Source organism: Trachurus japonicus, chromosome 16 (genome assembly GCF_045865225.1).
Source record: "Trachurus japonicus isolate A0001 chromosome 16, Traja_1.0".
In the NCBI taxonomy this organism is placed as follows: Eukaryota; Metazoa; Chordata; class Actinopteri; order Carangiformes; family Carangidae; genus Trachurus; species Trachurus japonicus.
This window is the reverse complement of record NC_140922.1, coordinates 33,449,758-33,466,476: the sequence shown is the minus strand read 5'-3', so window position 1 is coordinate 33,466,476 and position 16,719 is coordinate 33,449,758. Positions and strand designations below refer to the sequence as shown.

The 16,719-nt window shown below is 39.9% G+C and overlaps 2 protein-coding genes across 2 annotated transcripts; both read left to right on the top strand.

Moving 5' to 3' along the window:
• Nucleotides 1–8,285: 8,285 nt before the first annotated feature.
• Nucleotides 8,286–9,831, top strand: LOC146972705 (E3 ubiquitin-protein ligase TRIM39-like). The gene has a single exon (XM_085803144.1). The coding sequence runs from the start codon at nucleotides 8,307–8,309 to the stop codon at nucleotides 9,702–9,704; it is 1,398 nt and encodes a 465-aa protein (XP_085659270.1). The 5' UTR covers nucleotides 8,286–8,306; the 3' UTR covers nucleotides 9,705–9,831.
• Nucleotides 9,832–12,470: 2,639 nt separating this feature from the next.
• Nucleotides 12,471–14,152, top strand: LOC146972704 (nuclear factor 7, ovary-like). The gene has a single exon (XM_085803142.1). The coding sequence runs from the start codon at nucleotides 12,725–12,727 to the stop codon at nucleotides 14,117–14,119; it is 1,395 nt and encodes a 464-aa protein (XP_085659268.1). The 5' UTR covers nucleotides 12,471–12,724; the 3' UTR covers nucleotides 14,120–14,152.
• Nucleotides 14,153–16,719: the final 2,567 nt, after the last annotated feature.

Genomic DNA, 16,719 nt, shown 5'->3' with positions numbered 1-16,719 from the left:
AAACGAACGAAAAGTCGACCTTTCAAAAGAAAACTCTCTCAAGGATAAAGTCTCTTTTTATTTTTATTTTCAGACTCTTATTTTCTTAAGCAGCTCCACTCTTTCTCTCTTTGTTTTCTAACTTCCTGTTGCACTAAAGGACCGTTCAGAGATAAAAAAAATAATAAAATAGATAAAAAAATAAACCCTGAGCAGGAGAAACATGTAAAATAAGCTTTGATAGGACGAGAGATTATTTTTTTACTCCCCTTGTAGAAAACTTCCCAGAATCCTCTGCGCCTGCAGTTGGTCGTGCACTGTGGTCACGTGGTGGGTGGAGTCACAGATGTTTTTATTTTTATTTTTTGTTTTATTTACAGAAAAAAAGAAACTCTAAGCTCTGAGTTTAAAGTTTTGATGTGAAGTCTCTGGACGTTTGTCGAAGGTCGAACCGTCTGATACAGAAACAGGAAGTGATGTCAGAGGTCTGTTGATGATGAAAAACTGTTGAAGAAGCACAAAACAAATTCAGGATTTAATCAAACCTGATCAAAGTCCAGATGTGAACAAAACCGTTAACATCTGTATCTGTGTGAACGGCGTCAGATCAGGGCTACAAAATAAAAGTCACAGAAACATTACGTCATAATACCAAATAATAACAGCTATTCAAATTAAATGGGAACAAGAAAACCAAATAACAGTGCATGAATTTACTTACAATTATAATTAAATCTCAATTACAAATGAAAAAAACATACAAATATTAACATACATAACATACAACATTTGTTACAGCTCAGAAAACAATAAAATATTCAAAACATCTGTGATTTAAGATAAAAAATATGTATAAATATAAATATGAATATAAATAAACTAGAATCAAGCAGCTCTGAGCCACGGTTTTATAAATAAGTGATTAAATAATATTTCTATTAATTGTTTTTCAAGCTTAAAACAGAGACTTTTAATTTGAAACTGTAAAGTTGTGTTGTCGTCATGATGTCGTCTGATTGGCTTCTCATCACCGTTACATACAGCGTCGACAATCTACTTCCTGTTTACACCTACGGAGCTAAAACATCTGGACGGAGCCAGAGGAGTTAGTTCCTAAAATATTTTATTTTATTTTGAAAAACCCGTTAGTGGGCGGAGCCTAAAGGAAAGGTTTGAACCTGTGACCAAAGATACAGAGAATAAAAGTGAATCATGTCAGTTCAGGAAGATAAAAAATATTCATTTGTTCATTTCTTGTTTTATTTTCTGCTGAAATGAGTTTTGTGCTCACTCAATAGTTTTGTCACGTCCTAACTTCCATATAAGGAGTGTTTAGTCCGTTAAAGGGATACGGCAACATTTTTTTTTCGTGTCTTGCCTCACTCCTGAGTCCATGACCAGCAGATAGACACCATCCTTTCAACTGTGCGTGCAGTAACAAGGGAGATAGAGCCGTATCGCCCGTAATTAGCTTAGCTCAAACGCTGGAAGTGTGTAGGTAGTGTTAGCCTGCCTCCACCTAAAGTCGCTAATTAGCTTAGCTCAAACACTGGAAGTGTATGGGTAGTGTTAGCCTGCCTCCACCTAAAGTCATCAGAGAAACTCTTCAGCAACTCTAAACGGAAACCGGCGGGCCGATCTTCGTCTCAGAGCTGACAAAACTCTCCGGTAAGGCATCTTGAGCGGTCAAAATGCCGCTAACGGGACGAGATCGGTCAAAACGGAGGGTTCAAGCAAAGACGCTTTATTTTGGTTCAAGCTAGCTACATCGAGGGTAGGTTAGCTTCCTGTTTCAAAGTAAAAGCACAAATTATATCGTCATGGTTTTCTGTATGTAAAGGGCAACGGGTGTTTTATTTTGTGAAAGTAACCGGAAGTGCGTTGGTCACAACGGCTAGCTTGAGTAGCGCCGAATTCGTCCGAACAAAATTGTAAACAGCTGGTATTTAGACAAATTAACGACACACTGCTGATCTAAACGGCTACTTTCTCACCTAAACATGTTTGAAATGTGGATAAAGTGATATATTTACAGAGTTTAGAGCTAAAATGAAACCAGCTTCTGACTGCTGGTTTCGGCTCGGGTAGGAGGCAGGCTAACACTACCCATACACTTCCAGTGTTTGAGCTAAGCTAATTAGCTACAGGTGATACGGCTCTATCTCCATGGTTACTGCACGCACAGTGGAAAGGATGGTGTCTATCTGCTGGTCATGGACTCAGGAGTGAGGCAAGACACGTTAAAAAAAATGTTGGCGTATCACTTTAACTTCCATATAAGGAGTGTTTAGTCCGTTAAAAGGGGGCGTGGCCTCTCTCATGATGATACTTTTCAGTGACGTTTCCCAGAATCCCTCTGGGCCCTGTGTTGTCGTCGGTAACGCCACCTCATGAATGTAGTTTTATTGTTTGTTTTTTTTAAAACAGAGAGGAAACCTTGAGGGGTTTCCCGGGGACGGGTGCAGGGAGTGTGAGCGAGCGGAGAGTACAATCATTTCAAACTTTTTTTAAAGGGATAGTTCAACATTTTGGCCCAACAATTGGCCCATTGCCATAATCCCTATAGTCATAGCAGTAGGTTCGTCAATTAAAGGTATCGAACCTACTGCTATGACTATATAGGGATTATGGCAATGGGCCAATTTGCCAAAATGTTGAACTATCCCTTTAACAAACAAACATGACAAACGTCCAGATTCCCGAGAGGCTTCTTTGGTTTTTTTTCTCCCAGAATGCACCTGTAGGGCGGCGTTTAGTTCAGTAGTTTTTGTTCTGACTCGTACTCGCAGCAGCTATGCATCCAAACCAAACTACACAGGTGTCTTTTTCTACGCTGACGTGAAGATCCAGATGTTGTGTCTGAGTGTCCAGATGTTGCCGTGTGCCACATCTGTTGATGTTTGTTGTGAATCCAGTGTTTTTAAAGCAGTTTAATACAAGTGTATGTGAGTGTGTGTGTTGAGTATAGCTACACACACACACTCAGACAGGTGTTGTTGTGTTGGACTGAGCGTGTAACAGCCGTGTTCACCTGTATGATGTGATATATAACTGTACATATGAACGTTTTATAGCAGCTTAACATGAACGATTCCTTTTGTATATGACTTTTAATAAAAAGACTTTTTCCCCAAAAAAGAGTTTGACTTTTATTTTGAAGGATAAAAAAAAGTGTGACCCCAAGGAACCTACAGTACGGCAGCTCAGGAGGGTCAGAATTCACCTTTATAGAAACAGAGGGGAGAGAAAACACTTCCTCCACTCGTTGGTGTTTCCTAAAATATTCAAAAGTCCCAAATACAATGGCAATTTCAAAGAAAGATGATTAAAATGTAATAAAACAATTATTATGGATATGTTTAAATGTTATATTATAAATATTGTTGTATATTTAATATAGCCTATTACAGTATTTAAGGCTTTTTCAAGCTTGCTTATTAGCATATGCTAGCTCTAGCTACAAATATTATCACAGTTTTAACAAGGAAAAGACTTACTCTTGATCTCATTGCTTGTCAATATATGTTGATATTATATATAAAATATAAAAGATATTATAAACAGTTGGTTCAAAACATGATACTTAAGCTTTTTATTCAATGATTTAATGACTTTTTTTTAACATAATTGCTGCCTGTATTATAACCTAAATACTAATATATGTCAGTTACTGTCATTTGAAACTGAACGTTTTGCAGCAGCTTTAATTTCTGTGACTAAACACCTAATAAATAACTCTCCAACACTTAACCTGTCAGTTCAGTGCAGGAGTATTAAAGTTTTCACTTCAAAAACTCAACAAAATACAAAATTTACAGAAACATTTGCACAAATTGTATAACATTTATAAACATTTATTGAAGGAAAAACCCTAAATAAAAAGTTTTAAAGTGTGTTCAGGTTCAGAAAAACAGAGTAAAGTTTCATGGTGTGTCTTGGTGTTGATGGTGCAACACTGCCACCTGGTGTTGAGATCTGACACCGCATGAGTCTGAACGCTTTGATTTTGACCTTTGACCTTTTAATATTACTAATGGAAAGTAACACAAATACATCTACTCTATCTTCTTACATCAATTCTTACAAGTTATTCTCCTAAAATGAGTGCTCCACTACTTTTCAATGACTCCATTACACTTGTATATAAATACATTTTCAATATTATTTTTCATAATGTAATATTTTATTTTGCGTTCAATATTAAATCATATTAATTTCAATGAATCAGTGATACAAATGCAACATAAAGGCATAATGTACAATGTAACAATGTATTAATTATTATTGATATATTCTGGGTTTGATTGAAGCGTAATGAACTGATGTGTTCATTCTACTGAGTCATCGCTTGTTGGGAAAATGACCTCTGTTGATCTGCACGGTGCGCACCACAACGTGTAACATGACATGTAGTGTAGTTGTTCTGTGTTCCATTTTCATCCAGTAGATGGTGCAATCGATCCAATACGAGATACAGATATATAGGCTGTTGCAGGACATGATTTATTTGTTCAACGAAGACGGAGAAAGAATGCTCTTTCTGTTTCTTTTACTTTGATTTCTTACACATACACAGGCACAAATGAATGAATGAATGAATGAATTGAATGAATTTATTTATTTAAAACAGGGACAATGCACAAAAAAACATTAATCTTGTAAAACAAGAAGAGATGCTTTGAGCCAGGTTATAGCAACAATTGCTAATTTCCGCCTGTAGTCCCTGGGCAGGTAAAGTGCTAAACAGATACAATATTAAACCAACACTAAGTAACTTTTCAACCTTCATAAAATATTTTCATAACTTTTGTGATGATACATCAACTTACAACAAGTTGAATGACACCTCTGTCGTGGCCTGAGGGGGTCTGTATCTCTTTCTCTGGCACTAAGCAGCTTTGAGGAGCATGGTAGGAACCCGGCTCTCACTTTACTTTCACTTTCACTTTTGCGAGTCACAACAAGGAGGGAGCAGGCAAAACGGCACTTTAGCAATGGATTATGTTTGTGTTTTCACTTTGAAATGATCCACTGGAAACAGAAACTTAGTTTTGATGTCTTCTGTTCATTTTAATGCGGGATATTTACAGGGCTTCACGCTAGTGTTCATGGGAAATGGAGTCTTCCTTCAGGCAAAACACTACCGCTTTGGTCCACAGGCGCCGCCAAACTCAACCAAAACTGAAAGTTCTTTAGTATCGCTTTAAGATTAATTGAAATAAGACATAATAAACATAATATTTTAAAAAAAATTGACAGAATGCACTAATAAAATCAGGGAAACATGAGCGCCAAATCATAAAGTGCACAATAGGGACTAACAGCACATACACTCTCTCTCACTCTCATCACACATTCAAACACAAACACATACAATACACAGATAACAATCATCCTCCTCTAATGACCACACTCATAGCCAGACACATACACACACTCACATAATACTCAACAATGTGTGCAAACTTGCTTACTTAGTAACCAGCGCTTTGACAAGCATGAGAATGTGTGAGGATTTGTACATAGAATAAGTTCTGTGGGAAGGACATCCCACTGACTCATGGCCACACAGGAAAAAGAAGAGCTGCCAAACTGAGTTCTACGTTGAGGAATACTACACTCACCCCTCGTAACAGATCTAGTTAGACGTACTGTTTTTCAGAGCAGAGTGTCACAAACTTTTTCAGAGGGGGGGCATAAGCATTATGAATAATTTTGTGAAGTAGACAAACATTTGAGTGTATAATCAAGTTTTCAAAGCTCAAAATATCATATTTGGCAAGTACATGGCAATGATGGTAATGCCGTGGTTTTTTGGCATGGATCTTAAGACTACTATTGTACAATAACTCTGGTGGCTTTGTAACTGTTTTACATGCCTGAGACCAGGATGTAACACAGTACAAAAATTGGGGCTTAATCATTGCATTTAAATATGTACTTGATGCCTCAAGGGTGAGAGAATTTCTTATGTATCTGAAATTAGCTAAATTATATTTCAACGTGTTATTCAGCTTTTTGACATGCCCTTTAAAACTAAGTGTTGGATCTAACGTTACCCCCAGGTATTTTAATTGTTCTACGTGTTTTATATTTTGCCCATTTAGTACAATATCAGGGTAACTTTTAAGTTCACCCCTATTTGTAAAGAACATGGTCACAGTTTTTTCCACATTTAACGTGAGGCATGAGTTGTATAACCAATCACTAACCTTGTTCATTGCCTTTGTTAATTTCAAAGCCACCTCTGTTACATTTTTCCCATGAGTATACAATACAGTGTCATCGGCATACATTATAGTGTAAACATCCTGACAGACAGACAGACAGACAGAATCAATGACAAACATTTGTAAGTTAACCACGGCCCCCGCACGTAATCAGTTCATTGACAACTGCTGGGACCGCTGGATATGTGCGTTAGGTCTGTGCACCTGAATAGCTGCAACACACTCCCGGACGATTTTTATTTATTTATTTTACTTTATTAATGATTACATAACAAAACTGTCGAGCCAGGGGAAGAGAGAATATAAAGTTATAAATATAGGTTGAAATTGAAATGTCAATGCAGAATCAGTGTCAACCATGGAGCATAAAAAGACATGACATCACTGAGCCTCCTCCTGTCTATAATATAATTATTTCATGGGTCTTTTCCTTTCTCCTTCTCCTTCTTCTCCTCCTCCTCCTTCTGCTTCTTCTTCTTCTTCTTCTTTTGAATTTCCGGTCCAACAGGCAAAGTCTGGCTCACTGCTGCCTCCCCTGGTTGACTAAAGTCTGGCTCACTGCTGCCTCCCCTGGTTGACTAAAGTCTGGCTCACTGCTGCCTCCCCTGGTTGACTAAAGTCTGGCTCACTGCTGCCTCCCCTGGTTGACTAAAATGAAAAGGCCAACTACACTACACGTCTTGCACCTGCACGTAACGACGCACGCACGCACACACACATAACAAAGTAACCATGCGTGCACACACACGTCGCTGCGCATCTTTCCGGTTGTTTTGATTTCGATTTCACCCCATAGTGTGCGTGCGTGTGTATGACTGACTGACCTGACACATGTTATGAGCTGCATCCTGTGTCAGTCTGATTTAGTGTGTGTGTGTTTACAAACATTTTAACGAGCGGCAGGTGGATTGTTTATGAAGTTAACGAGCTCTGGCCTGAGAATCAGACGTTACCACGGCAACTTGAGGTGGTTGCCAACGACGATAGGGGCCCCCCAGGATGAGGCAGAGAGAAACTTCTAGAAAAAGACCGATTTTCTGCCTCTGCAATGGTCTCGCATTTAGGCTTACTGTGACAAAACGGTAACTCCCATCAGAACAAAACACAGATCACGTTGCTCTAAGGACTTCCTGAACATTTTGGTACGATTTGGTGTTTCTACAGTAAATAATTTGGATACGCTGGCAATTTCAAAACATCGGTCCGTTCTGCTTCTCTCAGAAAATCTTTGTATTGGAGTCAATGAGGAGCAGAGACAGACGTGGCCGCACTCAGAGGCTGATTCTGTAAGTTCTGTAAGTCTCTCTGATATTTTGAGCAGATGGTGAGAGACAGAACAAGTTTGTGTACAAATTAGGGAAAAAAATCATGTGTGTAGAGTGTAAATTGTGGCCGGGCCGAGTGTGGAAAGAGAAAAAATCTGGAATTTTTCTGGGCTTTCTCCCACTCTAACCGATGATGTCACGCACTCTGACACGAACATTCCGTGCAATACACACCCATTATAATCTCATAATTTCTCCAAAAATGATCATGGTCATTGATCAGGGATTGATCAAAAACTATATGACCTATCAAAACGTGGAGTAATACGACAATACACAAGACTTGTGTCTACTGTTTAAAGTTTAAATGGAGTCTCTAGGTGAAAGTATGCCTGAGCAGTAGACGTTTGTAAAACCCCAATGATTGTTCTTTTTACAATACAATTCATCTGGACTGAGTTGTTCAACATTCAGTCATTTTTCAAAGCCCCGCCCCCTCACCTGGCTTCACCTGAGATAAACCAGGTTACTGATTAACGCAGAGGACAAAGTCCCAGGAACAACTTTATTGGACTTTGTCGGTCACAGAGACGCAGACTGAAGAAGAGACGATCAGATTCAGCTTCAGACCAAACCAACAACTTCCTGAGAGTGAGTCCAGCTACAACACTGCTGCTTCAACCTGCTGACACTCCACACACTGAAGGTGAGTTTGACTAAAACCTGGACTCAGAGTCACAGTAAACTTCAGTCAAGTCAGTAGAGGAGGGAGGGGAGCCATGACTGACTCTGCTTCCTGTCTGCTGTGTTTTCAGCTTCGCTCACAGACTAAATGGCTTCCAGACTAGAGGAGGATCTCTGCTGTCCGGTCTGTACCGAGGTCTTCAGAGATCCTGTTGTTCTGTCCTGCAGCCACAGCTTCTGTAAAGACTGTCTGAAGAGCTGGTGGAAGGAGAAACGAGATCGACTGTGTCCAGTTTGTAAGAGAAGATCTTCAAAGAGTCTTCCACCTCTTAACCTGGTGTTGAAGAACCTGTGTGAGAGCTTCTTACAGCAGAGAGAGCAGAGATCTTCAGAGGCTTTCTGCAGTCTGCACTCTAAGAAACTCAGACTCTTCTGTCTGGACCATCAGCAGCCAGTGTGTCTCGTCTGCAGAGATTCAAAAAAACACACCAACCACAGAATCAGACCCATCGATGAAGCTGCTTCAGACCTCAAGAAGGAACTTGAGGAAACTCTGGAGCCCTTAAAGAAGAAGTTAAAGGGTTTTGAAGAAGTTCAAGTGAAGTTTGGTCAAACAGCAGAACACATTAAGGTCCAGGCCCGACACACAGAGAGGCAGATTAAGGAGCAGTTCAAGAAGCTTCACCAGTTTCTAGAAGAGGAAGAGGAGGCCAGGATGGCTGCACTGAGGGAGGAAGAGGAGCAGAAGAGTCAGAGGATGAAGGAGAAGATGGAGGCTCTGAGCAGAGAGATAGCAGCTCTTTCACACACAGTCAGAGCCACAGAGGACGAGCTGAGAGCTGAAGACGTCTCATTCCTGCTCAACTACAAGGCTGCAGTGGAAAGAGTCCAGCAGCGCCCCCTGCTGGAGGATCCACAGCTGGACTCAGGAGCTCTGATAGACCAGGCCAAACACCTGGGCAACCTGACCTTCAACATCTGGAACAAGATGAAGGACATGGTCTCCTACAGTCCTGTGGTTCTGGACCCAAACACTGCTGGTCCACATCTCATTCTGTCTGAAGATCTGACCAGTGGGAGACGAGGAGACAAACAGCAGCTTCCTGACAATCCAGAGAGGACTGGTTATCTCTCCTCTGTCCTGGGCTCTGAGGGTTTTAACTCAGGGACTCACAGCTGGTATGTCCAGGTTGGAGACAATACAAACTGGAGCCTGGGTGTGTTAACAGAGTCTGTGCAGAGGAAGAAATACGACATAGGGTCTGGATTATGGAGGTTAGGGTTCTATGGAGATAAATACTCAGCATGGTCACCATCAACTCCAGTCACTGATCTCCCAGAGCAGAAGAAGCACCAGAGGATCAGAGTGAATCTGGACTTCAACAGAGGAAAACTGTTGTTCTCTGATCCTGATACTAACACACACATACACACCTTCACACACACTTTCACTCAGAAGATGTTTCCATACATTAGAACTTATGAGAACCTCCCAGTGAAGCTGTTACCAGTGAAGGTGTCAGTGACAGTGGAGCAGAGCAGTTAGAGATAAAGAGGACGATCATATTCATCATGTTGTTTATTTCTTAAAGGGAAAAGTCAGTGAATTGAACCTGTTAAACTTCACCTGTCCTCCTGCTGCCTCATTATTACACTTTTCCTTTTTTACTACTTTTCTTTTGTGTAAATGATTTTCACTCTTATCACTCAATTACTGAACATTTGATTCTTCTTCTCTAAAAGAGGATCTGGAGTTGTTCTCCAGATGAAAAAATGTCGAACATGAAAAGTTGAAATGTGATTCTTGTTTAATTAAATATGTAAAAAGTTTGTATCTGTTCACATGCAATGATCTAAAATGTATCAACGTGTCACTTCATCACTAAAGCTGAATGTACATTTGTTCCTGTTTTTCATCAACATAATAAAATGTCGTCTTGACTTGGATTCATATTCAGCTTTGTCTTTAACGTCTCCTGCATCTACACAACATCCCATTCTCTTTATAATTAGCAGCAGAGGTGGAGGAAGTGGTAAGATGAAGTACTGACACCACAATGTGTACAAGTACTTGGCACAGGTACAAGTACTGCACTTAAACAGCTGCTTCATTCCACACAAAGAATTAAGATATTCACACCCAGGTTTTTCTAACTGATAAAGCAGCTTCCTGACCACAAGTATGTCAAGTTTCAAAGCTGTCAGAGCTTGTGTTACTGATCTACATGAGTGTATATGTCTGGACACTCACACACACACAACATGGTATGACAAGGAAATGTGTACGGTATACCGTTTTTTGTTTTTTTACATCCCTATGCACAACAGTAATTTATTTATTTATAAAAGAACACATGAAAAGACCCTTTCTAAAACGAGGCACATGCCTAGAACTGCTCCTCTACATTAATCTGGACTAACCTGTTCAACATTCAGTCACTTTTCAAAGCTCCGCCCCCTCACATGACTCACCTGAGATAAACCAGGAAACAGTGCATTGGACTCTGTCAGTCCCAGAGACGCAGACTGAAGAAGAGACGATCGGATTCAGCTTCAGACCAAACCAACAACTTCCTGAGAGTGAGTCCAGCTACAACACTGCTGCTTCAACCTGCTGACACTCCACACACTGAAGGTGAGTTTGACTAAAACCTGGACTCAGAGAGAATAGTCTAAAGCTAGACCTCAGCTCTGTATACTACCTACTGCTGTAACATGTTATTTCAAAATGTCATAAGTAAAAGAATGTTTTGTCAAAATGTAAAAAGCAAAAGAAAAGAAAAGATTACGATAAAGATTTTATTCTGTGGGTAATGGGGGCGGGACTAGATAAGCTTTTGCTTCTCCCGCTTTCCCTTTCGGCCATGTGTATTGTATTACTTGAACTAAGATGAAGTGTGATGATGATGATTTAAATTGACATGCCCGAAATAAACAAATAAATAAATAAAAAATAAATAAATAATCTAAATTGTATCAATGTGTCAGTTCATCACAACAGCTGAATGTTCACTTGTTCCTGTTTTTCATCAACATAATGACATTTTTACTTATGTAACTTTCAGTGTGTCTAAGCCCCGCCCCCTCACCTGGCTTCACCTGAGATAAACCAGGTTAGTAATTAACGCAGAGGACAAAGTCCCAGGAACAACTTTATTGGACTTTGTCAGTCCCAGAGACGCAGACTGAAGAAGAGACGATCAGATTCAGCTTCAGACCAAACCAACAACTTCCTGAGAGTGAGTCCAGCTACAACACTGCTGCTTCAACCTGCTGACTCTCCACACACTGAAGGTGAGTTTGACTAAAACCTGGACTAGAGCAGTCTAGAGTCTAGAGCTAGACTTCAGCTCTGTATACTACCTACTGCATGTTATGTCAAAATGTCATAAGTAAAAGAATGTTATGTCAAAATGTAAAAAGCAAAAGAAAAGAAAAGATTACGATAAAGATTTTATTCTGTGGGTAATGGGGGCGGGACTAGATAAGCTTTTGCTTCTCCCGCTGTGTATTGTATTACTTGAACTAGAGCACTAGTAAAGAGAGTAACGACACGCATTGGTCCAATGGAAGCGCCTCATGATGGAGGAATATGGGTTTTGCTAAAGCGCCCAAGAACTGACATCTCTGCATTGTTGGTGAATGAGCAAGTGTGGTGTTTTCAATAATTTAAGGACATTTTTTAGATCACCCACGTTAATAGCATCATTGAGGATCCTTTACAGATAAACATTAACACATAGGCGAGTTAAAAACAAAACAAAACAAAAAACAGTTGTCTACATTAATGTTTCAATCTACATTTTGTAATACACTAAGTATAATTTGATATAACCAAGACACCTAAAAACAAAAACACGGCCGTTCAACAATTTACAAGCAAGTGGGCAACACACATACATTGGAGTGAATGAGTTTTCTGGGCACTTTTGCAACACCCATATCCTGCCACTCGGGGCGCAAAACCCTTAAACCCTTAAACCCTTACCACGGGAGTCAATGGTGGTGTCGTTACTCTCTTTTCCAGTGCTCTAACTTGAACTAAGATGAAGTGTGATGATGATGATTTAAATTGACATGCCCGAAATAAACAAATAAATAAATAATTTAAATTGTATCAATGTGGCACTTAATCACAACAGCTGAATGTTCACTTGTTACTGTTTTTCATCAACATAATGAAATTTTTACTTACATAACTTTCAGTGTGTCTAAGCCCCGCCCCCTCACCTGGCTTCACCTGAGATAAACCAGGTTATTTATTACTGTAACACAGAGGACAAAGTCCCAGGAACAACTTTATTGGACTCTGTCAGTCCCAGAGACGCAGACTGAAGAAGAGACGATCAGATTCAGCTTCAGACCAAACCAACAACTTCCTGTGAGTGAGTCCAGCTACAACACTGCTGCTTCAACCTGCTGACACTCCACACACTGAAGGTGAGTTTGACTAAAACCTGGACTCAGAGTCACAGTAAACTTCAGTCAAGTCAGTAGAGGAGGGAGGGGAGCCATGACTGACTCTACTTCCTGTCTGCTGTGTTTTCAGCTCCACTCACAGACTAAATGGCTTCCAGACCAGAGGAGGATCTCTGCTGTCCGGTCTGTACCGAGGTCTTCAGAGATCCTGTTCTTCTGTCCTGCAGCCACAGCTTCTGTAAAGACTGTCTGAAGAGCTGGTGGAAGGAGAAACAAGATCGACTGTGTCCAGTTTGTAAGAGAAGATCTTCAAAGAGTCGTCCACCTATTAACCTGGCGTTGAAGAACCTGTGTGAGAGCTTCTTGCAGCAGAGAGAGCAGAGATCTTCAGAGGCTCTCTGCAGTCTGCACTCTGAGAAACTCAGACTCTTCTGTCTGGACCATCAGCAGCCAGTGTGTCTCGTCTGCAGAGATTCAGACAAACACACCAACCATAGATTCAAACCCATCGATGAAGCTGCTTCAGACCTCAAGAAGGAACTTGAGGAAACACTGGAGCCCTTAAAGAAGAAGTTAAAGGGTTTTGAAGAAGTTCAAGTGAAGTTTGGTCAAACAGCAGAACACATTAAGGTCCAGGCCCGACACACAGAGAGGCAGATTAAGGAGCAGTTCAAGAAGCTTCACCAGTTTCTAGAAGAGGAAGAGGAGGCCAGGATGGCTGCACTGAGGGAGGAAGAGGAGCAGAAGAGTCAGAGGATGAAGGAGAAGATGGAGGCTCTGAGCAGAGAGATAGCAGCTCTTTCACACACAGTCAGAGCCACAGAGGACGAGCTGAGAGCTGAAGACGTCTCATTCCTGCTCAACTACAAGGCTGCAGTGGAAAGAGTCCAGCAGCGCCCCCTGCTGGAGGATCCACAGCTGGACTCAGGAGCTCTGATAGACCAGGCCAAACACCTGGGCAACCTGACCTTCAACATCTGGAACAAGATGAAGGACATGGTCTCCTACAGTCCTGTGGTTCTGGACCCAAACACTGTTTATCCAGATCTCATCCTGTCTGAAGATCTGACCAGTGTGAGAGTAGGAGACAAACAGCAGCTTCCTGACAATCCAGAGAGGTTTGATGGTTGCCGCTGTGTCCTGGGCTCTGAGGGTTTTAACTCAGGGACTCACAGCTGGGATGTCCAGGTTGGAGACAATACATGGTGGCAACTGGGTGTGTTAGAGTCTGTGCAGAAGAAGGGAGGCAGCATAGAGTCTGGATCATGGAGGTTATGGTTCAATGGAGATAAATACTCAGCATATTCACCATCAATTAAATGGACTGATCTCCCAGAGCAGAAGAAGTTCCAGAGGATCAGAGTGAATCTGGACTTGAACAGAGGAAAACTGTCGTTCTCTGATCCTGATACTAACACACACATACACACCTTCACACACACTTTCACTCAGAAGATGTTTCCATACATTAACACTGGTAGAAACCTCCCAGTGAAGCTGTTACCAGTGAAGGTGTCAGTGACAGTGGAGCAGAGCAGTTAGAGATAAAGAGGACGATCATATTCATCATGTCGTTTAAAGGTTGGGTCTGGAGTTTTGTGCCCAAAAATAAACATTAGACTTAAGTACAAATGAAATCTGTCTTAATCGTCACCTATGGACTTCTAGCCCTGTGTGGTGGGGGCTGTGTCTGCAACTATATGTTGGGGGCATTATTATAATCCCCTTGCTTTAAAGGCAATTTAAGTAAAAATTGGCACTACTTACCCCGCTCTCCCCTACATGTAAAATAAAAACATATATGGCAACATGGAACTTGAAACTGGATCAGTTTCATATATTGATACGTTTATGTAAACCTATGTTTCTTATAACACACATATATATAAATATAGATGGATAATATATATCCATCAATGCTTGTCAATATATGTTGATATTATATATAAAATAGAATAGCTATTAAAAACAGTAGGTTCCAAAAACATGATACTCAATGATTAAATTACTTATTTTTAACATAAATGCTGCCTGTATTAGACAGTTATAACCTAAATACTAATATATGTCAGTTACTGTCATTTGAAACTGAAGGTTTTGCAGCAGCTTTAATTTCCGTGACTAAAAACCTAATAAATAAGTCACTCACTAACACTTAACCTGTCAGTTCAGTGCAGTATTAGTGTTTTCACTTCAAAAACTCAACAAAATACAAAATATACAGAAACATTAGCACAAATTGTATAACATTTATAAAATTTATTGAAAGAAAAACTCTAAATAAAAAGTTTTAAAGTGTGTTCAGGTTCAGAAAAACAGAGTAAAGTTTCATCTGTGTGTCTTGGTGTTGATGGTGCAACACTGCCACCTGGTGTTGAGATCTGACACTGCATGAGTCTGAACGCTTTGATTTTGACCTTATAATATTAATGGAAAGTAACACAAATACATCTATTCTATCTTCTTACATCAATTCTTACAAGTTATTCTCCTAAAATGAGTGCTCCACTACATTTCAATGACTCCATTACACTTGTTTAAATAGACATTTTCAATATTATTTTTCATAATGTAATATTTTATTTTGCGTTCAATATTAAATTATATTAATGAATCAGTGATAAAAATGCAACATCATGGCATTATTTTGACCATGTATTAATTATTATCGATATATTCTGGGTTTGATTGAAGCATAATGAACCGATGTGTTCATTCTACTGAGTCATCGCTTGTTGGGAAAATGACCTCTGACACACACACACACACACACACACACACACACACACACATACAGACTGGACACTGAGTTGACATGAAGCATATGCATTGTTACACACAATGGATGGTTGGAGGTTATCATGCTCTGATGCAGCTGTGTGTGTGTGTGTGTGTGTGTGTGTGTGTGTGTGTGTGCGTGTGCGTGTGTGTTCTTCTACCTCTAGCCCAGTGAGCGAGGACCAGGTCTGATTCCCATTAACGACAGTGTTTCTGTGCAAAATGTTAGAGTTAAAGGTTTAGATCCAGCCAGAGGAATGTGCTATGCTAATGAGAGAGAGAGAGTGGAGTGTGTGTGTGTGTGTGTGTGTGTGTGTGTGTGTGTGTGTGTGTGTGTGTGTGTGTGTGTGTGTGTGTGTGTGTGTGTGTGTGTGTGTGTGTGTGTGTGTGTGTGTGTGTGTGTGTGTGTGTGTTGGGGGTTGCAGCAGCAGCAGCTTGTGTCTGGTTGCTCTGTATTGTCTTTGACCTCTTTAACATGTCGATCAGCTTCAGTCTGAGTCTCTGTGTCTGCAGCAGCAGCACAGTTACTATAACACCATACACTATAGCAATATCAGTTTATTAAAAAAGAAGTGTTTCTCCACTTTACTTTTTTTTTTAAAACTAATAATCTTTATCATATTTATTTGTTACTTGTTAATTATTTGTGATTTAAATTTCCTGGCAAACGGCAATTTCAAAGATGAGTAAAATGTAATAAAACAATTATCATGGATATGTTTAAATGTTATATTATAAATATTATTGTTGTACTTAATATTATTCAATTTTGTTTATGTGCAGATTCATAAGAATATATTTAATAGGCTATAAAAAAGTCTTTTTGTTCGAGCTTGCTTGTTAGCATGTAGCTACTAGCTAGCTGGAGCTAAAAACATTGACACAGTTTAAACAAGGAAAAAACTTGACTGTTTGAAAATATAATTGGTATTTTATCAGTGAAATAATGAAAAGACTTTAAGAAGATTTGATTTCTTTGTGTAGTTTTGCCACTGTGATCTCCACTCAGAAGCTAATGCTAATCAGATGTAAGATGGTGCTCTGGGTGAAATGTAAACAAACTACATAAACATTAGCAGTAGCAGCTACAGCGATGCTACAGAAACTAGGTTAATCAGTCTATTTGACGTGCTAACGCTAGTGAGAAAAAGACAGGACAGAGACGTAGTGGAGTGACAGAGTTATTTCAGACAGATGTTGATGAGTGAAGTTTGACACTGAAATCACAACGTTTGTTCTAAACTGGTTGGTAAACAGCTGCTAATGCTAATGCTAGCCGCGTAGCCCGAGCTACAACGACAAACAGCTCGATCCTGGAAAACTCAAATATTATGATAGAAAACAAACATCTGTGAAGATTTCAC

Excerpts from the sequence above, each read along its gene's own strand:
- LOC146972704 (XM_085803142.1), top strand. The coding sequence starts at position 12,725 with ATGGCTTCCAGACCAGAGGAGGATCTCTGCTGTCCGGTCTGTACCGAG.
- LOC146972705 (XM_085803144.1), top strand. The coding sequence starts at position 8,307 with ATGGCTTCCAGACTAGAGGAGGATCTCTGCTGTCCGGTCTGTACCGAG.